General features: G+C 35.6%; 1 protein-coding gene across 3 annotated transcripts in view; it reads left to right on the top strand.

Annotated features, from left to right (window-relative positions):
* ZDHHC17 (zinc finger DHHC-type palmitoyltransferase 17) overlaps positions 1-26902 on the top strand; it is a 69163-nt gene that overhangs the window by 34593 nt on the left and 7668 nt on the right. For all 3 annotated transcript variants that reach the window (XR_007905880.1, XM_051795330.1, XM_051795331.1), the window contains exons 6-13: positions 2949-3013; positions 4263-4425; positions 8953-9078; positions 10345-10487; positions 12673-12775; positions 19657-19779; positions 22850-22912; positions 24102-24195. Coding sequence is in view for 2 of the 3 variants with exons in the window: in XM_051795330.1 (XP_051651290.1) it covers positions 2949-3013; positions 4263-4425; positions 8953-9078; positions 10345-10487; positions 12673-12775; positions 19657-19779; positions 22850-22912; positions 24102-24195 (880 nt within the window). In the remaining variant the exon portion in view is untranslated. The remainder of the gene's footprint in view (positions 1-2948; positions 3014-4262; positions 4426-8952; positions 9079-10344; positions 10488-12672; positions 12776-19656; positions 19780-22849; positions 22913-24101; positions 24196-26902) is intronic.

Below are 26902 nucleotides of genomic sequence, written 5' to 3'. Positions count from 1 at the left end.
CTACCCTTGGTACATTCCATGGGAATCCTACAAAATCTCTGCTTTTGTTGAATAACTAGCACACATCTTTCCTAAATTAAGAAATATTGCCAGACTTACTGTATTTCCCTTTCTAATAAATCTTCTTTACTATATGCTTTTAAAGCCCATTTCCCTTTCCCTGGGCATTCCATGGGAAAGAGATCTTTTCCTCATGGAGAATAGGATTCTGAATAAGAATACGATGAGTCTTTTCTATGAAGGTCTGTGTTTTGTGAAATAAGCAGTAATGGTTCTAAAGAGGATGAAATTCCTGGTTCCTTTCTGTGCAACTGAATGTACTTTTGAGTGGAATCTCTTCATGCTTTCTGTGCTTTTGAAGAGGCTGTATTGTATCACAGTACTGGTTTGACCATTGCTTGTTAAATGTCCTCGTAAGCCTAATGCTGCTCTGATCTCTAGCTGCTATTCAGAATCCTACCTTGTCAAACATATATTGCTTTCAGAAAGTAGTATTAAGCAGCAGAATAGTTCCTTTTCATGAAGAAAGCTTTCTCCCTGGTATTTTTGCCTCTCCAAAAGCTTTTTGTGGGATCTTCTATTAGTGTCCTAGGATTAAGAGTTGTTGTACTTTAGAAACAACTGAAAATTTTGCCAGTTGCAGTCCACAGAGTTCACACTTGAACCACATACAGAGGGCAGCAATATGTGCAATTTTTGATCGTTGTGTCACTTATTGTTGCAATCTTTGTTTCCTGCAGTGCTTGTACCATGTCCTAACAGCACAGGTACACCCCTCCATGAGCACTGATCTGTCATTAAGAGCTAAAGAAAAAATTCATTCCAAAGTGCACCTGTTGGGTGCACACTAGAATAGAAGAACCATCCCTTAATATGTACCAGTTGCTGAAGGTTTACTTTTTTGCCTCAGCCTTTTCTTTGGCAAAAAGCAGGAACAGAGCTTCCTTTTTAAAATGTCTCACTTGTTGCCTGGTTATGGTACTGGAAATATCAAGGAATATATGATGAGAGGTTTGCTGGAGCACGTCTCTGCTATGCACAGCTACATCATCTTTGTTACATCTATACAACAGTACTCAAGTCAATTTTAGTTGCTTTGCCTCTTGTTAAAGTTCCTTTGTGAGAAGGGATCTGCCTCAGCCAACATAGCAGCCTAATGTAAGTAATAGCTGTAGCCTGCTTTGTTAAATTATGTGTAGAGAATAGTCTGGAGCTCATGGATTTTGTTTTTTTTATTTAGTGGAGTGTCACTTAGTTTTGATTTGTCAAGGGAATCATTGAAGGCATTGTTTTACTTACATCCAGGCAGGTCCCTACTGTCACAAAGAAGTGCTTTTCTGTATAAAATCTAAAGATGAAAGAGGGATTGTTCCTGTCACAGTAATTGGTACAGTCTTCCAAGTATGTTGTTTACACAATGTGACCTGTGAATCAAAGTAGTGCTTCTCAAGAATGAATGAACTCGAGGTTGGGCTGTGGTTCTAATTTCCTTTATTACCTCAACCACAGGAGGTTAAAGAGAGTTCCAGCAGTTGTGCAGTCTTAGTAGGCTCGAAAGGATCTAATCTGTACAAATACTGTGAACAAACAGAATTGGATTCTGGTCTCAAACCATGTAACTCTTTTCTGAACAAACAGTGCAATCAAGTAACAGTTCTCTTTCGTCTCCATCAATTGTGGATTTTAAATTTCCTTTTTTTTTTTTTTTTAAATTAGGCAACAGAGTAAAAACTCAGCAATATAAAGTTATCTGCAGGCTAGAGATGTTTTAAAAGTAATTATTTGGAAGAACTAAGTTGGATTTTCTGGAAAACAACTGCCTGGGTGAGGCTAACGGCAGCATGAACAGGGATCCCAGGGTGCTGGGCATTTGGCAGACTACTGGAGCAAGGAAGAAGGTTCTGGGGGTGATACAAGGCAACATAATTAATTTTCTGGGTTTCTGTCAGGAGTCTCTAGCAAAAGACTTTATTGAAACACTTTCAATCTAATTTTTCCTAGTAAGGACTGAGGGGAGTGGCATAGGAAATATTGACATCTCTATTGCCTCTAAGGAAAACTCTTCAGGTGATGCATGAAGTTAGTTTAGGGTGATTTTGTTAGTGCTGGTCTGTGAATGTGCTTGAGAGTCTAATCTGTCTCAGAGTATTTAGGAATTGCCAACTTCCACGTTCGTCAGGCAGGGGAGGAAAGAGATAAAAATGCTGTAAATATTAAATCCTTTCTGAAGGATTTAAAAGAATTGTCTGGGTGGTGCTGTTTGGTTGTTCTGTGGCTATCTTCTGTTAAATGTAATAATGGTTTTATTTATTTATTTTATTTATTTATTTATTTATTTATTTATTTATTTATTTTCACTCATCAATTTAGTCACTCATCAATTGTAGATCAGTTTTATTTCTGAGTAGGTTATTTTTATTAATGGCTTTTGTTTAAACTCTGGCATCCATTAACTTGATATCCAGATATATAAATACCATTGAAACTGAGGAAACTAAGGAAAATTGCTTTGCAATTTGAAAAATAGGGGCAGCTATCATTTAGTAGGATGTAGGATGGTGGTATTTATATTAATTTATCAAGTTTTTTTTTAAATATTGGTGCATTATTTTAGTTTTCTCCTGCTTTTGAATGCAATAATACACCATCTACATATATCTTTTATGTTGAAGATTAATAGTAATTTAGAAATGACCGGTCTTATACAGTATGACTGTTCCTTAGTTTCCAAAATAGATTGGAATGGTCATATTTTGGCAATGGTGGTGTTAATGTTTGTTTTTATTTTTTTTAAGTACTATTTGATTATGCACTAAAAGCTTGCCAGTTTTTCTGCAATTCAGATGGTTTGTCTTAAAATACTACTTCTCATTGCAAACCTTGTAGCTACTGGATCTTGAGTATGCTTACTTTTCTCAGCAACATTTTTTTCTTTTCCTTTTTTTTAGGATGTAGATATGATGGATCAAAATGGAATGACACCTTTAATGTGGGCAGCTTACAGAACACATAGGTAATATGTGCAGTTTTGACTTTCTCTTCTTGTTAACCAAGCGGCATATAGTAGTGACTGTTTCTGATTTTTATTTGGAAGGGTTTTTTCTGTTGTTGTTTAATTAGTCAGTGTTCTTTCCACAGTTGCCATTTTATCTTTCTTCATTTATGCTTATTGTGAGTTTATCCCAGTTGGCAGCTCAGCCCCACACAGCCACTTCCTCACTCCCTCCAAGTGGGATGGGGATGAGAATCATGAGGGTAAAAGTGAGAAAACTCATGAGTTGAAATGAAGACAGTTTAATAGATAAGCAAAATAAGGCATTCATTCACTGCTTTCCATTGGTAGGCAGAAGTTTAGCCATTTCCAGGTTACCTGTGATGGTTACTTGCCAGGGCAGATACTCTAATTCTTAATGTCCCCTGCTTCCTCCTTCTTTCCTTCAGCTTTTATTGCTGAGCACATTATATGGTCTGAAATTTCCTTTTGGCAGTTGGGGTCGGCTGTCCCAGTGTTCCCTCCCAACTGCTTGTTCACCCCCAACCTGTAAGCACTGCTCAGGAATAGCTAAAACACTGGTGTGTTATCAACACTGTTTTGGTCACAAATCCAAAGCACAGTGCCATAGGAACTACTTCAGAGATTAACTGGATTTCAGTACAGACCCAGTACAATGGCTTATTAAAGAGAGAAGACATTATGAAGAAGTACTAAGTAATCCACATCTTCCTGTGGAGATGATTGGAAAAAGTTGGTGAAGAATAACACTTCTCCAAAGAGCAAATTCGTTTTAATTAAATTCCTGTTTGAAAGGACGTGTCTCCACTGATTGTTGGTAGACTAGCTTTTACCAATACCTGCCATTACCAAGCTTATCATCCTGTTTTTCTTTTCATCTTATGGATTGTGAAGTGGAAATATAACATGGTTTGAACTTCGGTTGTCTAAGTATACGATCATTTGCCTTTTTTACAAATTTGTTAGTAGTGTTAGATTTTGGTAAACACAAAACCAGAATTGCATAGCAAATGTGTTTCGTGACATCCCAGAACAAGCTGTCTTACTGACCTCCTCTATAAGTCAAGAGAATTGTGGTTACTCTTTGGAGGGAAGAGAATTTGGGCCATTCATAATCAGCAGCAATGTAACTTTGCTATTGTATAGTGTACCTGATCAATGATCTTTGAAGAAATTGAATGCATGAACAGTAAGCTGGTATGTATTTGAGTTCATCTTCTGTAGATCTAACAAGAATTTTCTTTTCTAGTGTGGATCCAACGCGATTACTACTTACATTTAATGTTTCTGTTAATCTTGGAGACAAATACCACAAAAACACAGCATTGCACTGGGCTGTGCTAGCAGGAAATACTACAGTTATTAGTCTTCTGTTAGAAGCTGGAGCTAATGTTGATGCTCAAAATATTAAGGTAAACACTTGGTCTGTTTTTATTGTAAGTGGTTTGAGGCAGAAATAACAGAACCTATGATAAATCCCAAGAATAGGTTATTGTTGTGGGTATGATGGGATCATGAAGATGGAGCAAAAACAATGCCACTAATATGTCATTTGGAAATCAGTTTTTCCTAAAAGTGACACATAACCACTAGATCTGCACTTTAAAATAATGTATCAATGATTATGTGTAAATATATGGGAGTGAGGCGTGCAATTAGACTGCATGTATGAAGACCTGTGCATTTGGATGCAAAATTGGAAACCTGACTGACTTTCTTCTAGTGAACTTCTGAGGTGACTGTTTTTTGGACTGAGATGTGAGACAACATCTCTGTTCTCTTCAGAGAGCTGGCAAATGCTCTAGTCTATCACCAAGTGTCAGTAAGGAAGTTGGAGGCCTGAAAATACCAGTAGGAGTAAAATAAGAAAATGGACTCTCTTTTTTTTTTTTTTTGCATCTGAACTCTAAGTTGCCTGATTACCAGAACTTCTTAACAATGAAGCTAGATTCTGCATTAACAGAGCCCATCTCTTGTGTATGTTAGACCAGCAAGACAGCTGTTAAAATTTCTGCTATAGACTTGGAGTCTATAAGGCTTCTCCAACCTTGGAAGTTGTACCTTTTGAATGTGGTTTTGTCCATTGCCTCTGGATATTCTATGTATCAAATCAGATGCATTTTGCTACCTAAGCTGTTTTCTTCTGTGGTGTTGGAGAAGAATTCACTTTTAGAAAAAAATTTCTCTACTCAATTCTCTTCAAACATTCGTATTTTACACTTAAAGAGTGTTACAGATGGAGTGGTTACACTTGAAAACAGAGCTATAAATCTACATTTATAAAATATTAAATACTTAAATAAATTTGTTTGACCTTTTGCCATTTTTCCTACTGATTAAAATGGCCAAGGCCTATTTTACTAGGCCACAAGTGGTAGAAATACGCAAAAAACTAACATACACACCAATTTTCATTAAGAACATGGAACAGCCTTTTAAGAGTGCAGTCAAATTTTGTTAGTAGCTTCTAGGTCCTAAATGCACTTTAAAATATCAGAAATACTCATGATCATTAATGAAAACTCATTAGAAGGAATCACATGGCTTTTCACATGTTTGAAACAAATCAGCTAGCCTCTTGCATGCAGTGGTATGAATAAATAATAATTATTCCTGGTCTGTAAGGTCAGTTGTGTGGATGAATTATGCTTCTAGGCTCACTTCTTGTGTTGAAAGGCTTTTTTCCTATGCCACCTAATGGTAAAAAATTAAGATATTTTTGTGGGAAAAAAAGTCAATGTGTCATACTGATTCTTCTCACAGACTGATTAGTGTGATTAGAGTTTTAAAATCATCACCTTACTTACATTGCTGGACTCTTATGAAATCTGTAACAGAAATTCCTGTGCTTGACCAAGTGAAAAAGTATCTGCTAGCCTGAAGCAGTTCATGGTCTTACCTTCTTTATTGACAGACAGCAGCAGTCAGTAGAAGAATACATTTTTGAACCTGCTGGATCATGATCTTTCCAGTCATGCCAGAAGACATGTACCTAGTTTGTTTAACCACTGCCTATCTTCTGCAGTGGAATCCAGGTTTCTTGAGGATCAGAATCATGCAAGCAGAGGCAGTTTTGCCATCCAGCCAGTGGTTTTACAAGAGATGCTGATTTAAGTGGTAATAAATATATAGGAAACATAAAAATTTGGTTGATGTTTATAGGTATAAACTCAGTTTTGTGACCTTCCTTTGACTGTTCAGCAAAAAAGTTTTCTTTGAGCCAAAACCCAGTTGTTAAAATGTTTGTGTCATGTTCCCTCAGAAATAAAAGGAACTGTGAAAGGCTCCTTTCTGATGCAGTCACTTCCAGATTTCTGTAGCACTCTCTAGTGAAGTCCTTTCCTCAGGTAGCCCACAGAATTGACCAAGAACGGTGGTAAGACAGCTAAGGTTAAGGAAATACATTGGCTGAAAGCCATTCATCTTTTTCAAATTATGAAGTGATTGAAATATTAAAAGTGAGCTCTGTTGTTATCAGTGCTAGGCAGTCTGTGTTAGAAAGGCACGTGCTGCTGGCTGCCTAGGCTTGCACAAGATTGGGACCAGTCATCTCAGTAAGGTGTTATTTACTTTGCATGACAGTTTGTGAAGTATTTGAACAATAGCATTTTAATTCTAGAGTGAAGCTTGCTATAAGGAATGAGTTTGTCCTGTTTGTGTATTTACCCTCTTTGTATTATGCTGTACAAGCAAATAATACTTTCCTTTTGGTAGTAAGATATTTTTTTTTCTTTTTGAGAACTAGATTAATGTTTGAGTTGGAAACTGCTTTCCAGTAATCAAAGTAGAGTGGGATTTTTTTATTTGGTTGAATTTTTTGTTAAGGAAATTATCTTATACCAGCAGACAGATTGAGCAGATGAGGACAGGATTTCCCAGGGATTTGTGTTCTCACAGGGGGCTTGGTAGAAGTTTGTAAATCTTATTTTAATATAAGCAGAAACTCCTTTTTTTACTAGAGAGAGATAGAGATCTGAAAGAGCTCTTATGGTTTAAGGAAGATTTTTTTTTTTAAAAATCTGTTAATGAATCATTTATTGAACTTTAGATGTAGTTTCTTGATTATGCAGTGTATCTTAGGCTTGTCCATGGAAGTCTACATGTAAAGTTCACTATGGTAATGACTCTTAGATAGAAAGAATAATCTGAAATACTTCAAATATATACTATTGAAGCCTTATGGCTTGTTGGCAAACTTAAGTGTGTTACTAGATTAAGTTCCCCTACATATGATTTTGTTTTGTTTTGTTTTTTTTTCTGTCTAAGCAAGACAGCCATCCACTGTAAATACAAGGAAGGTACTAGAGTATTAAAATGGCCAGTGTAGTCAAAGACTTCTTTAAAGCTCCCTCAATTTTTTTATCTAGGCAGTTCCTAGGTGTCTCATGGCCCTCTAGTGGAAGGGATGCTCAGCTGGACCCCAAGACAACTTCAGGATTTACTTGGGAGATCAACTCCCAGAGGGGATTGCTTGTCCACAGGTAATCTTTACAGTCTGGATATACAAGGTGATATCAAAACAACAGCATCTCTGGAGTTTCCCATATATTAGCTATTAAACTTGTGATGAAGCAGGCACCATAGTTTGATTTCAGGCATTTCTGTTGAGGATGGAGTTAACTTAATCTGTTTTTTAAACATCTGGCTAAATAACTTTGAAGCCACGTTAAGTCAAAAGGTTATTCTTTTTTAACTGATTTTGTTAGTTGAACTTCTCACACAGAAGAAGTGCAAGGTCCTGTTAAGTAGCAAAAATCTTCACTTCATAATCTGTAGACTGTGCTATTTACTCTCCTAAAGATGTGGAGCAAGATTTCAAAGGCAAAAATGACAGTTAAGTATTCAATTCCTATTGTCTTAACTGTAGTTTTTAATCTTTGAAATCGCTTCTGTCTGTAGTAATTATTGCCCTTTCTGGGTAATTTCAGTTTCTGGTACCTGTCTGTACTTTTTTTTTAGGAGGGGGCCGAGCGATGGAGGATTCAGCCATTTTTCAAGCCTCCATGAATGGTTTGTTTAGGAGGGGAGTTAACTCCAGTAGAAGAGAGGAAGAGTCAAATGCAAAACTGAAGCTGGAGGTACCTGCAATTGGTTGTCTCTTGCCTCCTCTATAATTTTAGGTTCAGTCAATAACTTTCATTTAGCTCTCTTGCTAAATGTTTAAAAAACAATAAAATCAAGTCAGTTTGGTAGGCACCTTTGGCCCCTGTATCTCTCTCTGTGTTTCTCTTTTGCTTCATCTGTCAGTCCTCTCTGAAAGTATGGAAGAAGAAACATGGACCATTGCTGGCTTAGCACCCAAAGTCCATGAAGCCCAAGCTCAGCATAAAAGCTCAGAGTTTTGAAAATAGTTGGATATGAGCAATCAGTTTATTCTTTTCTGTTTTCTTCCTGGGACTTCAGTAACTGAGATGAACATAGGAACATGAAGCTTGTGGGGAAAAAATCTTTACAGAAGTGTTCCATAATACAAGTGACGTCAATCTGCCAAAAAGGCAGAGAATTAATTGGGAAGTGAGGCTTTAGACTTGGGAGAGTTACCATGATCCAGTGGGTCACAAGTTCTTATTCTTTGCTTGATTTCTGCTGCCTGTCAATTGCTGAGGGGGAAGCACAGTCTTTCATTTACGGACTAGTAGACTGTGTGTACAATAGTGAAACATAGATGTGTTATGCCAAAGGCAACAATTACTGCTATGTAAGGACATACATCTTGTGAGGATCACACATTTAATATTCGACTTGTCCACGCATGTGTAGTTATGAGAGAGTGGAAAAAAACCAAAAGGAATGAATGATGTTTGGTGTCAAGTATGCCAGATTGTATCTTAAACTGATTTAAAATGTATTATTTTTACCAACCAATCTTCTGTTTCAAAAGTGCTCTGAATGCATTTTCTTTTTAAATTGGATGTTTCCCACTTTTAAACCCTTGACAGGGAGAATCACCACTTGATCTCGCAAAACAGAGGAAGAACGTTTGGATGATCAATCACCTACAAGAAGCAAGGCAGGCAAAGGGATATGACAGTCCATCCTTTCTGAGAAAACTAAAAGCTGATAAGGTAAGTAGTAGTATAACAGTTGCGTAAATCAGTCTTACTGCTGCTTTTGGTTTGGAGACGCGTGTTTGTTTAAGGGAAGCAGTTCAGGACTGTGTTTTCCCCACATTTCAGCTTTAAGAAATGTCTTTTTGTCATGACAAAAGTAATTACAGAAGAAGAAAAATGTGCTTTATTCAAGGCAGGTGGAAAAAAAACCCCTAAGCCTCCACACACCTTTAGTTTTATGCTAACCGAATGCTAGGAAAGCACGAAGTGATTTGGTATTTTTGGAGTTAGCCAGAACTTTCCACAGCTGACTGTCAAGTAGCTGAGTAAGAAGCATTTTGGGTATCCTGAACTCTGATCTCCTCTCTAATTATGTATTATTTTGTCTTGAATGAAAGAAGCAGTCAGTCTTGGTAATATAATGTAATATATGAATCTCTAATGTGGAGGCCTTTTGCTTCTCAGGTTATTACTTAATACTGCAGATAGGAGGAGGCAGGAAATGAGGGTGTAAGGGGTAATACACTGCTTTAGCATGAAGAACTGCTCTCCTGCCTATTGTTTGGTGACTTCTACAGAGGTAACGTTTTCTTAGTATTCATCACAACACTCAGGTAGAGTGTTGTGCTGGATATTAAGTTTTACTAATACTGATTTGTTATAACTTCTTGATTTAAAGATGTATTGCATCAAGGTGCTTGAAGTACTGGCTACAGCCTGTGCTTTAACCCTGTGGAACTGTAACAGTGCAGTGATTATTGACCTGAAGTGATTTGTACATTGCATTGTGTGTACATGTGCATTATCACTGTGCTTTGAATATCTGGAAAGAGTTCTCTGCCCTCATCAGGAGTTGTACCCATATAGTATAAGACAAAAAAAGGTCCTATCTTCATAGTGCTTCAGTATGACTTTATTACTTATACAAGTGTAGTCTTTAGAGTTCACTGAGATTGCTGTGTGCTGTGTAGCAGTTTATACACTGACAGACTCTTAAAAAACCCCTAATGTTGCCTTGATTCTGCATTAACAGCAAAATCTTTAGAAGGCAGTTCTAGAAGACCAAAGTTACTGATTTGTTATAAAATTCTAGGAAGGCTTATTTTCCTTGCAAATTCTTTAAAGATATGTAAATACAAGAAATGAAAAATTTATGAATATTCATTCCCCAATGTCAAGCTTCCTGAAAATTTAAGGTTTTATGCCTGTCCTGTTTATTAGAAAATATTATAAGTCTCTTCCTAAAAATAGAGTTACTTACTGGTATTTGTTTCTATGTAGGAATTCCGTCAGAAGGTTATGCTGGGAACTCCTTTCCTAGTTATTTGGCTGGTTGGGTTTATAGCAGACCTAGACATTGATTCTTGGCTCATTAAAGGGCTGATGTATGGTGGCGTTTGGGCTATGGTGCAGTTCCTTTCCAAGTAAGTGTTTTACTAGGACACTATCTGTTTAGTGTGCATGTATTTTGCTGGCATTTTTACTTGATAGTCTTAAATTTCTACCTGTTGGAATTGTTTTTTATTACTATTTGTGGGAAAGATCTTGTGCAACTTTAGCTCGTGTGATGCTCTGTTGTCTTGCAAAACATATGGAATTACCTTTGGTGAATACCACTGAGCTAACAGAAGCTAACAGCAGAAGAGAAATTCAGTCATTATCCAGAGGAGGGTGCTGAATGTCTGTCTACAAAGAGTTATCAGTATGAATTTTGCAGAAAGCACTCAGTGGGAAAGTTACTGCAAAGTAATAGAAGAAAGATAATGTTCAAGTGTACTATTACAACTTTTTTGCTAGTTAAGAATTTAGATACCCAAAGACATCTAAAGAGAGAAATTAAGTCAGAGTCGGATTTTGTAGCTTCTGTTTTTGCGGAAAGGGGTGGCTACTTTCCAATAGTGTTTTTTGTACATTTTGTTACCGATCATAAAGAATTTTAGTTATGATTACTTTAAATATATGTAAATGCTCCTACAAGTATATGTGCACACATACGCACACACATGCACATATAACCATGTTCCAGCGGATTTTCAAGATCCGTAGAATACTTCATCTATCCTTTGCTTTTTTTTATCACGCGTAACATGGATAGGAGCCCTTTTTGTACCTCCATGCTTAGAACATTCTGCTTTTCTGGCATTGGATGTCATGTTTATTAGAATCACTTGGTTTTCTTTCCTTTCTGTATCAAGAGGAAAATATATCTCTTGCTTAAACCAAGTTCAGAAGATTTTAGTGAAAGAAGATTTTAGTCAACTTAATACACCGCAAGGTAGGTGGAGGGTCATCAAGCTTTTGCAGGATCTTGGAGATGATCTGTTTAGTGTTTTTGTCATCTCTGAGGCTGTGCAATTTGCTGACTTCCTCCCACAAAAATCATTTGGCAATGCAAATCCTCAACCGTGCCTCCTACAGAAAGGGACAAAACACAGATCTTCAGAGACAAAAAAAATCTTATTGTGAAGTTTTATATTTTTGGCCTACCTGACATGTTCAGGATTAACATTCTCTTTCTCTTACTAACATAAGAGAAAGGATAACTTTCTCTTATCCTTTGCTTAATATTTAATATAAATCCTTTTTGAAATGTTTTTCACAAAATCCAGGTTCAAATTAAACTTCTGCTGTTGTTCTAGTAGTGCTTTCTTTCCCTGTTGAATTTTAACTAATCTGCTTAGCTGTGTTTTTCTCCCTGCTTTCACACACACAAAAATGCACAGAACTCACTGAAAGATTAGTGCAGAGTAACTCCTGTGTGTCCAAATGTATATTCACTAATTACTCATCATGTTAGCTCATATTCCTTATAGGGTTTTCTCAAAAGACCTAAGGAACTTCTATTAGAGAGAGGTACTGCAAGGAAGTAAAGAAGCAAAATGGAACCTACTCCCTGCACACGTTTGTGGCAGCCCTGAGAGCACCACCAGCACAAAAAGCAGAGTGGATTAATATAACAATGTTTAGACAGACAATACAAGAAGTTTTATTTTTGGGAGTTTACCTGTTTAGAGTGTGGCTTCTCCTATGGTTCATAGCAATTTTTTCTTGTATGTGGAGTAACCTAGTCACTTTTTTTTTTTAATTAAAGTAGCAGCATTCTATCTTAGAACTTGGCAAATATAGTGATATGGGAAATGATTTAATCTGGGGTTTTTTTGTTGGCAACTGTAACAGAAGCAAAATATTCAGTAATCTAAAATATTTCAAGACTGATACCACTGTGATCTCTTTAGTTTTTCTTACTGAAGTAGTTTTAACATGCCATTTTCATTGTATGGGTTTCCAAAATGTCTTTAGCATTGGAATCTCAAAAGTAAATATAGTTTGCAGCCACTGTCCATGTGGCTAGGAATCTCACAGGTTCCTAACTGCTTTCACAGTGTAGTTTTAGCATGAGTATTTACTTATTCTGCCTTTATTGGCCAGTTCTTGACAGGTTGAGAAAAGGAAATTCTCTCGAACTTTGAAGGGAAAAGTGAGGAAAATGTATTTTGCAATATCCCATGAGGTATATATTTAAACAGGAACTGTTTTTCTAAAGCAGCAGTTCAGGATTTACTTTTTATAAGTAGAAATATACCATGTGACATTTTTCCTACTTTACAGGTCATTCTTTGATCACTCCATGCACAGTGCACTGCCTCTTGGAATATATTTGGCTACGAAATTCTGGATGTACGTGACGTGGTTCTTCTGGTTTTGGAATGATATCCTTTCTTTGTGTACACTAATTTTTTTTATGTTAATAGTATAAGGAACTACCCAGCTATATCCTACTTATAACAGTAAGTAAGCCAATAAAAATTTTAAAAAGGGGATCTCCATTAAACATCGCTTTCTATATTAATGGTAATTATTTTATTTCTTTGTTTCGGTAAGTGGAAGATTTTCCTCAAAATTGGCTTACAGTAGTCTGCAATATTTCCTGAGCTTTACACCATGTCTTATGTGGAGAGAATATTACCAACTCTACAAAATATTCTCTAGCTGTGAGGTGACACGGTATAATTGACTGTATTTTCTAGACTGTACTTTTCAGAAAATTAGTAGGCCATTTCATGGTCTGCATTAATTCCAATGGAATTGGTTTCATATTTAGTTCTTCCTAAAGATTTTGCAAATCCCATACAAACTTTAGATATGTTTGAAAATGTATGTATAAACAACACTAGATTAGAGATTCTGCATATGCCCATCTTTTTCTTACTTTGATTTTCTGTCTAGATACGAACTTTTTGTACTCATGGAGGTAGAAGTTGATTCAGAGTTCACTGAGGAATATCCGTTTTCCACCACAGATTTTTAAATAACTTTCTTGGGTGTTGTAATTTCAGTAACCAAGAAAACAAAATAGAGATTTGGTGCTTAATACAATTCTTACAGCTGTAAATTGTTGAAGTGAACTTTATGAGGATCCTGGCTTGGATTTTCTAGAAACTGGGGTTTTTTCCATTATGGAAGGAATCGCCATGAAATAGGATCGTAACAGAGCATACCTTGTGGCATCTTGTTAATATGTTTTACATCCTTAGCTAAATGAGCCTTGTATTTTTGGGTTGAGAGCAGAGAGGAGACCCTGCGTCCATGCTACCTTTGGCTTCAATTCTGACAGTGTTTGCAAAGGTGCTGCTGTGAATAGGAGTCCCACGTGAATGGAAATGACTGCTATGTCATGTTTAAAAAAAAACCTTAAAAATTAAAAAATTATATCAATATTAATGTAAATGTGTCTTGAAACAGTTATTTAGAAATGCTGGTCCTACTACCAGTCTCTCTGCCTGGTCTGATTTTCTATGTTTTAACTCAAATTTACTTACTGGCTGCAGAATGAGAAAGCGAGTACAAAATGAATATGAAAAACATTTTAAAAAGTAGTAGTTAAAAATAGAAACTTATGTTTGCCAATGCTACTACATGTTTTGGGTTGCAAATGTTGATCTACTGTGAAATTCTTTCTTGTGCTAACGTAACATCAGCTTAAAACAAATCTAAGAAGGTGTCCAACTTTGATTTAAAGTCCTTGACTACATTATAATGGCTAGACAGTCAATGCAACTCAATGGTGGCCTGTATTATGGCTGTCAAATTGTGAGGCTTTTATCCTGAAGCTCATATTTCCTTCATAAGTGTCCCAACTTGCTTAGATTTTTATTTATGCTAGTGTTCAGATTAAACAGCTTGAAGCTCGGCATATTTTTTTGGTCCTAGAATAATGTTAATTGCCCACTAGGAGTAGTAACCATAGACTATTGGTTACCTTAATAAAGCCTGACTTCAGAATGTCAATAAAATACTGTCCTGCTTCTGTCCTGAGCTGGTGTCTCAAAACCTTTGCAACAGTCTTTTTGTACACAGAAGTAGTAGTCTAAAACCTTCAGTTACTAATTGCTTTCATTAGGGCTGACACAATTCTCTGACAAGCACTTTTAGAGACTTGAGTGCCTGAGGCCATCTTCCTTTAATTGGTGATTTTTAATTGGAAGTCTTTGCAATAAGATTCCAAATTCATTCTTCTTCTGGAAAATTGCCCTGTAGCTTTATTGGATAAAAGAAATTGCATGCCTGCTAAATTTTATAGCATGAGGCACAGCGTTGTGGTTGGAGAAAAAATTCTTGCATTTTTACAGCTTCATAGGATTGCTTACAGCAGGCTAGAGTACTACTTATATTCTATAATGTTCAAGTGATAAAACCTGCCCTGATAGTTTTCATGAATTCTGACTGTCTTTTGCTCAGGGAAAAAAGTTTCTAACCTTAAAGAACTATCAGGAATTGCCTTGCTGGAACTTCATGTTATAAATAACATAAAGATCTTAACTGCTGCAAGTGCTACTTTAATCTTTGTGTGTTTGGTAAGAATTTCCTTTTTTTGTAGATATGTTGAAGGTGTCTTGAAGATCATCAGGTCTTGTGGTTTTAATCCTAATGGGACAAAAAAAGGTAGTTGATAAAACGTATCATAAAGAACAAATAAACCCAAAGATTAGCAGTGCATTTTCTTGAATTTCAGGGTGGTCACATGAAAAATAAGGCTCTAAATTCTAAGGTTTAATGATGTGCCTTCCAAAAGACTAATCTTGAAAGTGTACTGAATTTTTTTTGTAAATGTTTCTATTTTGTTGGATTTTTCTCAGCAGCTTCTGAATCTGGTGTATTTGTTAAAATAGAAATCCTATTCTTGCAGGGAATCAGGAAGTTATGCTTTATGTATTTATGAGTCTGTAGATGAGTTTATTGTCCTGTGTTTCCATACCTCTGTTTTGCTGCTTCCTTGTAACTATATTTTGCCCATAACAAATGATAGTTATGTCTTGCTCTGTTAATGTATTCTAGTCTTCTACTGTTTGGAGAGTAGGGGGAAAATGCCCTCAAAAATCCCCCACACTAAATCACTATATTTTAATTTAGTCTTATTGTTAAAAGAAAAAAACCTTATTTAAAATTGCACTTTTAATAATGTGAGACTAGAATTTCACATTTTGTGCTTTTTCATTAGCATCTATAGGTAGAATGTTTTCTCGTGTCCTGTAGAAGTCCAGGGCCTGTGTACGGAGTTCATATCTCAGTTGTTCTTGCAGCCTTTTCAGTTCCAACTGAACAAACAGTGCCTGTTATGTCAGAACATGCCTACACTGCTCTGTTTTTCTAAGATGTCAGAGTTTGCTGTAACCCAAAATATTCACTGTATTTTGTTTTGTTTCTGCCACTTCTATTTGGTGCAAATGGCAGTGTGCAGTTTTGATTAAGTAAGCTTTTTTTGTTATAGCATACTACTTGCAATGCTGAGATAATGAGATGATATAAACCAATTTATATTTTTAAAAATAATTCATAATTGACTAATACTGTATTGATTATTTTATTTCAAATATACTTCATGTATTGATGGGTTTTAGGTTTTGCACACTTTTTCAGTTAGGCATCATTTTAAAACTGGGTATAAGAGAATTCATGATGATTTTCATGCTTTCACAAAGCTGATACAATAGCACAGGATTTTAAAACCTGTAACAAGCTAATTGGTACAGTTAAGCAGTTTTAAAAAAATTCCTATTACCAAAATTAGTTTCAGGAAAACAGTAAAAAACCTTGCATGCAGAAAGAAAGAAACCAGCGGCCGTGTTTCTAGAGGAACCGAAGACCCAAAAAATCCAAACTCTGGGTCCAGCTATCCAGAACTTCTGTTCCCATGTCTAAATACTTTTTCTAAAGTAAAAAAAATAAAAAAAAAAAATCTCAGTTAAAGGAGATATTTGCAATTTATTTGCAAATTTATTTGCAAGCTAAGGGATTTTTTTATGTTAGATAGAAATGGAGGTAGAGGGCTTTTGCAGAGCTTCAGTTAATTACAGATGGATTTTGTCTAATAAATGCCCAGTAAAATGAGGCTTCTCATGTAGCTATCTGATGTTGTCTACCTGGACTCTTGGATCCAGATGTACAACTGTTATGAGTTGAGGTTCTGGAGCATCTCTCTAATGAGGACAGGCTGAGGGGGTTGGGCCTGTTCAGCCTTGAGAAGAGATGACCAAAAGGGAACCTCATCAATGTCTATAAGTATGTGAAGGGAGGATGGCAAGAGGATGGAGCCAGGCTCTTCTAATGGTGCTAAGCGATGGGACAAGAGGCAACAGACAGAAACTGATCCACAGAAAGTTCCATCTGAATATGAGGAAGTCTCTTGTATTTATTCTGATAATTAAAGGATATTGATCAGGACTAGAAGTAAGAAGTTTTAATGGGGTGTTTCTATTTTGTCTCAGTGAAAACTGGGGGAACTGCATAAAAGACAGCAAACTGGTGGCAAGGCAGAAGGTGAATGCTTGCTGTATCGTGCATTTTTCAGCCTTTAATAATGTAGTAATGTATTTTTCCTTGTAGTTATAAATGAGGATGGCAGGGCAAAACGAGGCACTCTCTGGAGAACCAATTCCCTACTCTGAAGCTATTGCAAACCTACAAGGGTTGCTTACATATGGAGAGTTTTGAGAGATGTCTGTGATGCAAGATGATAACTTCACAGGGGAGTTCAGCATGATTTTAGATACCTCGAGGGTGAACATCTGTATTGAAGTTTAATGTTTAATGTTTAAGCAATGACAAAAAATAACCACTTGTAGGGTTCTGCCTCTCTGACCTAATTTAAATATTTTGATACTGAAGGTAGGTGGGACATGGCTTTTTTCCTTTCTGATGTGTATGAAGGCATACTGAGTGATTTACAGTGGGTGAGATGAATCCTACAGCTGGAGTTGTTTATTCACATCACATACCAGAAATATGCTGGAGAAGACAACTTTTAACTTCTTGTGTAGTCTCCCGACATCTCCCGTTGCAAAGTAATATATGCAGGTATCCCCAGCAATGCCAAGGCAGTGGAAAGAATTCAAAAGTTTATTTAGAAGACCAGAACACGAGAATCTTAAAAATACCTGACACTGCTATTGAAGCACCAGGCCCCAGGGAGAAAAGGCAAGTTCCCACCCTCTCCAGGGCCTTTAGTATACTCTCTCTTTTTCCCCCACCTTCCCAAGGCCTCTGTACATGTCTGTTAGGGTTGTCTTTCTCCAGCGTAGCAGAGGGAGAGATAACACAGCTCTCTGCAACCCCCTCTGGACTGCAGAAGGGGGGAAAAAAAGTGCCTTCTTGAGAAGGCATTTTGCAGGCTTCCTAAGCGAAAATGAGTTTCCAGCTTTCCCATTACAAATTCTTCCGAAAGCACAACTATTCCTACACCCATCCTCAGCACAGAAGTACCTTATCTGCCACCATTTACATTGTCAGCACTGCACTCATCTTACACTACTGTGATGAAAGGACAGGAAAAACAAACCCTGTGGGATATCTTTTATATTCTCTCTATATTTAATGGAATAAAATGGGGGAATGTAAGTTCAGAAAATGAACAACTTCTTTATCACACAGGTTGTGCAAATTTTACTCAGTAAAAAAACAATTCCAAAGCGTTAAGGTTATAAAACCCTCTTACTAGATAGAAAATAAACCGTCTTTCCCTATATCTTCTTTAAAAGTCTAGACATGATGCATGGTAATTAGGAATGGGTCATATCATTATTTTCAATTGTATCTTTATTGTTTGTAACAGGTGTCTGATTAAGGTACTTTTAGTGAAAAAACAGTTTTAACTGTTGCAGTAAACCCCCTAGTGATTATTTTAGTATTGTAAAGAAAATGTAATCTATCTAGCTAGACAAATCAGTTGAACTGGCTTATTCTTGGCAGCAGATAGTTTTAGAAAAAAAGTAGGAAGAAGTTGGACTGTATAAATTTTGAAGTCAGAGCTTTTCATCTGTAATGTATAAAATAGAATTATGAGTGTTAAGGTTATAGTATAGCTATGTTTTTTCCCCCTATTATAAACTAGCAGGAAGCAGCTTGTTAGAGGAAAGATTAATTAGCCTTTAGTGAGATAATACTAATATTCTACATATAAGATACATTATTAAAATTTTAATTTAACTTGCTAATATTTTTTATTACCAATTCACAGCCAGTTCCTCCCCTGAACAGGAGGAGAACAAAAATTATTTGGGATACACTTCACGTGACTGAGACTTTGTTAGCATTTCAGAAGTAAAAAGAGGCCTGCTTGTATTTGTTCGCATTTCAGAGTTCTTTCTCATCACAGGTTACTTAGATCTGTATGTATTTATTTAACTTTCTCAAAATGTAGTGTAATTTGAGTGTGCAGTGATTTGTGCATGAGTAATAGATGTCCTTTTTGCTTGGACAGTGCTGTAGAGGCTTCTGCCACCACAACTTTGTCAAGTATAGGGCATCTCCTTGCACTTATGACTTACAGCAGGTATCTTTAGTCAGGTTTAGTCAAGTCTTTTGTGGGTTTATCAGAATACATAATTTTCCACCTTTTGTGGAAGAAGCATATCTGAAGTATTTGGTTTTTCAACATCATTGCTAAGAAATGTTTTAATTCTCTGAAGAAATGTCAAGTGCTCTAAGACTATGCTCTAAGGCATATTTTATGTCATTGATGCAAAATATGGGTACTGCCTTATTATAGGACCAGGTTTCAGACACCACCTTTCTTGGAGATAAGTGGTGTTGGGAGAAGATTGCCACGCAACACTGGTCATTGCAGCACAATTCCTTCTATGGCTAGAAACAGTCCATCCTGTGATCTCACAGGAATGTCAAGCCACTGAAAACATAGGCAGTCAAATGTCTGTCTTATAAATAGAGCTCTGAAATCTTTGTGAAAACAGGAAATAGTTATTAAGAAAATAAATTTCATGGGATTTAATTTAATTAAAAGAGAAAATAATTGCAAAAACTGAACTATTGTTACTCATTCTTTAGAAAGATAAATGCTTTAGAAATGCCTAATGGAGTACAGCATTCTTGAAAGTAAGTTTTGAAGTTTGAGCAATAGAAAATAGTAAGTACCAAACTAGTTCTTACAGCAGGGCTGAATTTTATTAATTCAGAAGACAGTGACTCGAGGGCTCTAGTAAAAACGTAACTAAATTTAATTTTATTTTAGAATTGTCAGTGGGTATGTTCAGGAGGAAATTTAGTTTTATACTTTAGATTCCTTGACTGTAAACACATCTCAATTTTTTCTTTATACATCTTCCATTCCTTGCTAATAGCGTTGCACTTTTCTACAATTTTGGAAAATCCTGGAAATCTGATCCAGGAATCATCAAAGCCACGGAAGAACAAAAGAAAAAGGTAAAACCATGAGATATGTGAAACTTGTTCTTCAGCAGCCTTCCAGCAGCCGATCAGAGTAGTTTGCTGTCCAGTACATTAAATTTCAATAAGTTGTATAACAAAATGTTTAAAATGTTGCAAAGTCTTCCAGATTTCTTCTTTTTAAGTATGGAATATATTTCAAGTCTTACTGATGCAAAATTGCATATTGGTCATTTTAAGTAGCAAAATAAAATTGTGACTTGAATTTTCAAGATAAAAGGTTTGAAAAGCATTTGGGTGAAAGAGAAAATGTGAAGTTTCAGACTTCTGCCCTGCTGAAACATATAACCCATTACAGGAAAAGTGTTAGTTAATTTTATAAAAGTTTTCCAGACTTTTAAGCATCTCTAATTTTCCTTAGCTTTGTGTCTAAAACTATTAGGTTGACAAACATTTTGAGGCTAAAACAACCAAAACCCATAGTGGTTTGAGGTGGGCTTTTGCTCTGGCATAAGTATTAGAGAAAATATGGATGATCTAATGATTCCTTTCTAGGACATTATATCATTATTTTTAGCATTTCAGATTTTTTTTTAATTGAAGTGTCTTGTTCTCAGCAACCAAAGTGAGCATCAAATATGCCGCAATTATACAAGCAGCAGAAGCGTTTTGTTTGTTTTGGTTTGTTTTAAGTTTCCTAGACTGCATTGCACCAAAAACGAGTTTTGAGTTTTTACTTCATGGTTACTTGTGAAAACACCCGTGTGGATCAACGTCAGACCGTTTGGAATTATGTCCTTATGTAGGACTGAAATTATAATAGCCATTAAAAGGATGGTTGTGGTAGATTAAATGATTTTTGTATTCTCCAATAGGTTATAACTAAGTCATTAGTCAGTGTGCAGATTTTAGATTTACTCTGCAAATTCCATTTCTGCTATGGCAATTTTGCCAAAGTAAATTCCAAACTAAGTTCTCTTTCTTCAATTGGACTAAATTAAATAGAACAGTCAGCAATGGCACTTTGATTTGCATTCAGCAAATTGCACAAATATGCAATTCATTTGATCTACTTGCTTAAGTAGTTAAGTGTGGTTACAAAAGCCTTGTTGAACTGGTAGGAATTGCAAAATGCAGTTTCTTCAGGCAGATGCATATGGCTGTGAATGTTTTGGATTTCTTACATTGCAGCTAACCACATTGTAAAATGTTCTCTTGTCACGGGTATGAACCACTGTAGGACGTGCCTTACCTTCGTGCAGTGTAGCACTTCCTAATGTTTTCATAATTTTTCTCCAAGTATTTAATGCTGAGTTAGCCTTTAGCTTTGGAATAAGTAAGCAAAAAAATTCTTTTAATTCCAGATGACCAAGTATGTTTGGAAATGTGTAGTAAGCAACAGTTTCAGATGTTTGTTATTCTAATTCTTTCTTCTTTGTTACAAAATAACCCAAGTCACTCTTAATATAGTTCAAAAGCATAGAAAATAGACAAAGGTTTACAGCTCTACCTTGAGTACTTCTGGGTCTGCATGAAAGCTATATTTAAAAGCTGTTCATCTGCTCTTGTTCTGTTCTTCTGAGCTTTGGGATTTTGCTTGTGGACAGTACTGAACTCCAGTGTTGTGCAACACGCCATGTACATTCCTTTGTGCATCCTTTTGTGAGTCTGTAGTGTAGTGGTATACTCCCACTGAAATCAGATGGACTATTTATGAAATTGTCCAAAATGTATTGTATGAAATTGTCCAAGGTATCAAAAGTAATGCCAGCAGCATTAAAATCAGAGTAGGTATGTCTTCATGGGGTTTTTGCTGTCTATTCATCTGGATAATATACAAAAGTCCCTCTTGTGAGGGAGCCCTTTATTTTCAAGTCCTGTACTGGGAAATGTTGGAGCAGTGATGGGAGAAAGGGTGAGAAAGGGATGCAAAGAACTGGAAGTTGGCAAGTTACAAGAGGGACCTGGAAGGGCTTATGAATGTCAGTGGTTGCTTGGAGAGGGACTATGAAGGGTTACAGTGGGGGGGCAAGGATACTGTGCAAATAGTAGGTGGAAATATAATAATCAAGGGGAAAAAAAATAGTGTAGCTTTCAGACTTTAGTATCAGCCAGCTTTTACTGGTTACTTTGAGAAAAAGTTTCTATAAATTTTTCCTAACCAGTTTAGTATTTTAGAGGAAAACTGTGATTTCAGTCAAGGTACGTTAGTGTTCATCAGCTAATTAAGGAAGTTATCTTTGTATTGCTATGATGAGAAAATAATTGTAAGGACTATTTTATTGCTTGTGCAATGAGAAAGAAGCTTGATGAAACAATATATGTGGTTTGAAAGGGAGAAGTAGATTAATCTATTTGCCATTAAGCTATTTATGCTGAGAGAATTCCTTCTAGTTCAAGGAAGGCTATGCTGGCAAAAGATGTTTTGGGGATATTTTCCATATGTTGCAAATGTCATTTATGTCTCATATGGCATGTTTTCAGCTGCCTAATTTTAAAAATTTTAGGAAACCATTTAATGGAGTAATAGGTTCCTTCTTTTCCAACAATGAAGTGGGTACTGAAGGAGTGTACAAAATAAAAATGCCGTCATTTAGTGTGACGACTTAAGAATATCTGTAAGAGGAGGTTTGGTTTGCATTATTTATTTTCTTTCTTGAAGCTTCAACATCTGAGGGACTTCTGTAAAGAAAGCCTGTTTTTAGAGTGGCAGATCCTGATAGCTAGTTTTACTTATGTTCTTGTTTGGAAATTCAACTGCATTAATGTTAATAGGTTTAACATGTTAGTCAAACTGTTGCTAATCACTCTGGATGTATCAAAGTTACTATAAGCTAGCTTTTTCTCTAGTTAAACCTAAATAGACTATAGGAGTAAGTATAAACTAGAATTAATGTAGAAGTGAATTTAGAAGAAAAATGTGTTTATTGGTTTAATAAAGATATTAAAAATCAGTTTCATCTGAATTTAATTTGTTGCTGTGTGTAGAAATTACCTGACATAAAGAGTTCACAGCTATGGGTCTGAAAATGATTTATCAGCATTTATTTATGTGCTAAATTATAATTTTTTCTTTTTTTCTTTTTTTTTTTTTGTTTTGCTGCAGACAATAGTAGAACTTGCAGAGACAGGAAGTCTGGACCTCAGTATATTCTGCAGTACCTGCTTGGTAGTGTTTTTTTAACTAAATTTCAGCATTTACTATTATTTTTTTCCTTTAATGTTAAGCCAAAATTAATCTTCCAATACTGAGCACATATTTGACCTTAATAATGCAGTTTCAAGGGCAGGGTTTATTTCTAATATTTAATTTGTGTTTTCAATAAATAATATGTCTGTACACAAAAAAACAATGCAACAGTAAGAGGAAAAAAAAGATCACTGTGGAAATAACTTGCCAGTGTCAAAATCCAAGTATTCAATATGTCTACTAAGATGTTTGGTTATACATCTAACAAGTTATGAAAATCACAGGTGACATTCCACTGCCTCTGTAACTCACAGCAAAAATTATGTTGTGCTTCTAATAAAATACTTTGTTCAAAAATTAGGTGCATTTCTCTATTTGGCAGTAGTCAGGAGGGGGAAAAAATCTTAATTTTCATAAGGAAATGCAATATGTTTCTTCTTTGGAAGTTAACTAGTAAATATAAAATTCTCAAGATTATCAGTGTTACACTGCAAAGCTCTGACCTATATAGAACATGAGTGATGTTAATATTCCTAGTTTTGAAGCTGGTAAATTATAGACAGATTTGGCGCCTTAAAACCTATGTGTGTACATACATAGATAGATGGGGGTGTGTATATATATATACATATATATATATATATATATATAAGACCACTTCTTTCAAAACATAACCTTTCAAGAAAAATTGAGAGTAATTTAGCATTTTAAGTTCCACCAAGTTCTGCTTGTTGGGTTGTATTTCTGTCTTTAGAAAATAACCTGAAGGACTTATATTAGAGCTCAGTTACGAATGATACTGACAGAATCATGGAACTCAAGCTCATTCTGTATTTTCATTGTTAAAAAGCTGAAATGAAGCTGGTTGCTATACAAAGCTCAATAGCTGGGGGTGATAGAAGAACTTTGTATGGAGAAAATAATCCTTTGTGTAACAAAAACAGTGTGAAAATCATTTCAGCGTGGTTGTAAAGATGTTTGTGTTAAACAATGTATACATTAAGTTTAATAGCTAGGATTGCTTTAAGAATTAGCATCAAGTTTGAAGTTCTCTAAGGAATTAACAATAGCGAATCAATTTACATTTAAATTGAGGGTTTGGGGTTTTTCTGTTTAAAGTATATCAGGGTAATTTGCTTTTCTAAACAAGTGTCAATAACTATTACAGATACGGAAGCCAGTGAGGTCCAAACACTGTGGTGTTTGCAATCGATGTATAGCAAAGTTTGATCACCACTGCCCATGGGTGGGTAACTGTGTAGGTGAGTAATTTGCTAAAATACTGTGCAAGGTTTTGTCTCTTCTTGTTTCACAGTGAAAGTGACTTGACTTCTGCCAAAGTCTGAGAAAAGCAGTCGAGGACTTTAGGTAGAAGAAAAAAATTTTCAGTATTGAGCTTAATTCTTTTTCTATGTGTGGTTTTCTGCTTTATTCTGATTTGTATTGTCTTTCCTTAAAATTGTTCTGTGTCTAATTCAGTTTCCTATATATGTATTTTTATTAACATAAACTTGAGTAATGAAAAGATGCAAAGCTTAACTGCTGGAAAGGCATGTGCGAATTCCACAACTATTATCCATTACATTTTCACCAATAAAATTCAGTAATTTAATGGGAATGTATACGTATTGAAAAATGTCATGATTATAGCGGTTAGATACAGAATGACTTCCTATTGAGGTATTCTCCTCTTTTTGACCATCCAGGTTGTCTTTTATTCTCCCCAGTGATTATGGAAGGAATGGATATAGAACAGGAATAAAGCCTCTAAATGCTGCTATTCCCTGTCAGTTTTAAGAAACTTATTTGAAAGCCATTATTTATGCAAGGAGCACTGAAGACTTCACAGTTAGGAAATGAGTGCTTCTTGCTTCACTGGCTTAATTTTTTAGGACACAGGCTGAGGTAACTTTAATCTTAGGGAGGAATTAGGACCTGGCTTCACTGACAGCTGGCAGCCAATAAATGCTTTATTGCAGTCTTTCCAGTAGATATGATAATGCATAATCAGAGTAGTTTAACCTGAAAATCAAGAGTAAAGTAGTCAGTCCTGGCATTTGAATTTTAATAGAACATTCCTAAAGTCTCATTGAGATCGACTTATATCATCCCCTTCTATTTTATTTTTCCTACAGATGTTACTACCTGAGATACTTGTGATTTATATTTTGGATGATTAACAATGAAGAACTAAGAAATTTTTAATTTAAACAGGCAGGGGAGCATGGGCTCAGGTTTTGGAGACACTTTAGTCATAGTTTGTTTTGCAAGAGCGCTGAGGAATACATGTCAGTGTGACAGAACCAGTATTTTTATCAATAACTGGAAAACCAAAAAACAAATGGGGGAGGAAGGACCTTAGTTTGTGTGTCATGAAAGTATGTGAGTAATGAGATTAGGTTAGGTGGAGGAAATGGTTTTTAAATAACAGTGATAATGGAAAAGCAGAATCTGTCTTATAGTGGTGTGAGTGGGATAACTGGAGGTAAAAATAAACATTGGGGCCCTTGAAAGTATGCTGGGAAAAAAGCATTAGGAATCACAGTATGGGAGGTGGAGCTGAACTGGAGGGAGTGATGGTCTGAACAACCTTATATGGCTTCTCTGTCTCTCAGATTGGTACATGGTCACTCTAAGCATAGGATTGCAAAATAGAATCCATTCTTAAAACAGCATTCGTGGTATGTTTGCCAAAAAGGGAAACATGAATCATGCCTTTCTGGAAAGGTGGAATTTGGATGCATGTGGAATGTGTTAGAAAGATAAGAATGTTGCTAAAGATAGGATCGAGAAATCTTGTAAGAGTGCTTACAGACACTCTAAAATAAATCCTTTGGGGATAAAACTTCACACATAAAGAGACTTAGAATATTTTTACCATTCTGAAGAGGGTGACAAAAAGTGCAGACTATTTGAAAAATAAATAAATTGGCAACTGGGGCAAGTTATTTTCCTCATACCTGCAGAATTATAGTTAAAAATACAGCAAGCAAGTCTCTACAAGTGATTATATTTATTTTTTAAATAAAGTATCAAAATAGCATTATTTTTTTACAGGTTTTTTTAAATTAAAAATAACAAGCTTTAGTAAACTTGTAGTTGCATTTCAAACACAAACTGCAGACTTGCAACAGAAATGTAGTTTTCAAATAGTAGCATGAAAATCTCTAGAGCCAAATTTTAAGCTGTAATATCACAATATATTCTGACATTGTACTGAATTATTTTTCTGATAGCAGTGACTCAGAAGTTAGGTTCTTGTGTACCTGAGAAATTGTTGCATGGTTTAGAAAAATGATCACTTTCCCCTCCTGTAAGGAGTTAAAAGTTGGAAAAATTATGAAATTAGCAAACTGTCTAAATCCTACAGTATAGCTCCATCAGTAAGAAATCAGTTATCTTTATTTTATGTTATTACTTATATATAAGCACAAGCATATAAAATAAATTAACAAAAATTCTTACAGCATTGTTTTAAGTGTGGAGAATAACTCACTCTGTTCCTGCCAGTCCAGAATGAAACTGTAGAGCATAGTGCTGTGTTTTGTCCAGTCTTATTCAAAAATACAGTTTCTCTGCTTTCTTTTTCTGAAGACTTTTTTTGTTTTAACTGTGATAAAGATTGTACCTGTTTCATTTATAGTTTTAAATGCTACACCTATGTTTTTACCCCCACATATGGATTTCCTGTTAGGCAGAATTTGGTCTAGTATCATTGAAGATGTTGCTAAAAGAAACATCGCATCAGTTGCCTCTCAGATGGACTTCTGGGTCACTATTTAACTTCTATGTTTTTAAAAAAATGTCTTTTATGAAACTTAACAGTTCTGAAATTTAGAATGCAAATGAAAATGATACCTCAGGGAAATTCCCAGCACTTTCTCATATGCCCTTAGGTGATTAAGGCAATGTTACAACATAATTTTATGTCTGCAGGAACTTGTTTGATTTTCAAGGAAATGTCTTGTG

Source organism: Manacus candei, unplaced genomic scaffold, assembly GCF_025592945.1.
Source record: "Manacus candei isolate 608988 ecotype Guabito, Panama unplaced genomic scaffold, ASM2559294v1 h1tg000043l, whole genome shotgun sequence".
Classification (NCBI taxonomy): Eukaryota; Metazoa; Chordata; class Aves; order Passeriformes; family Pipridae; genus Manacus; species Manacus candei.
Note: the sequence above shows the minus strand (reverse complement) of the source record. Positions and strands in the feature narration are given on the sequence as shown.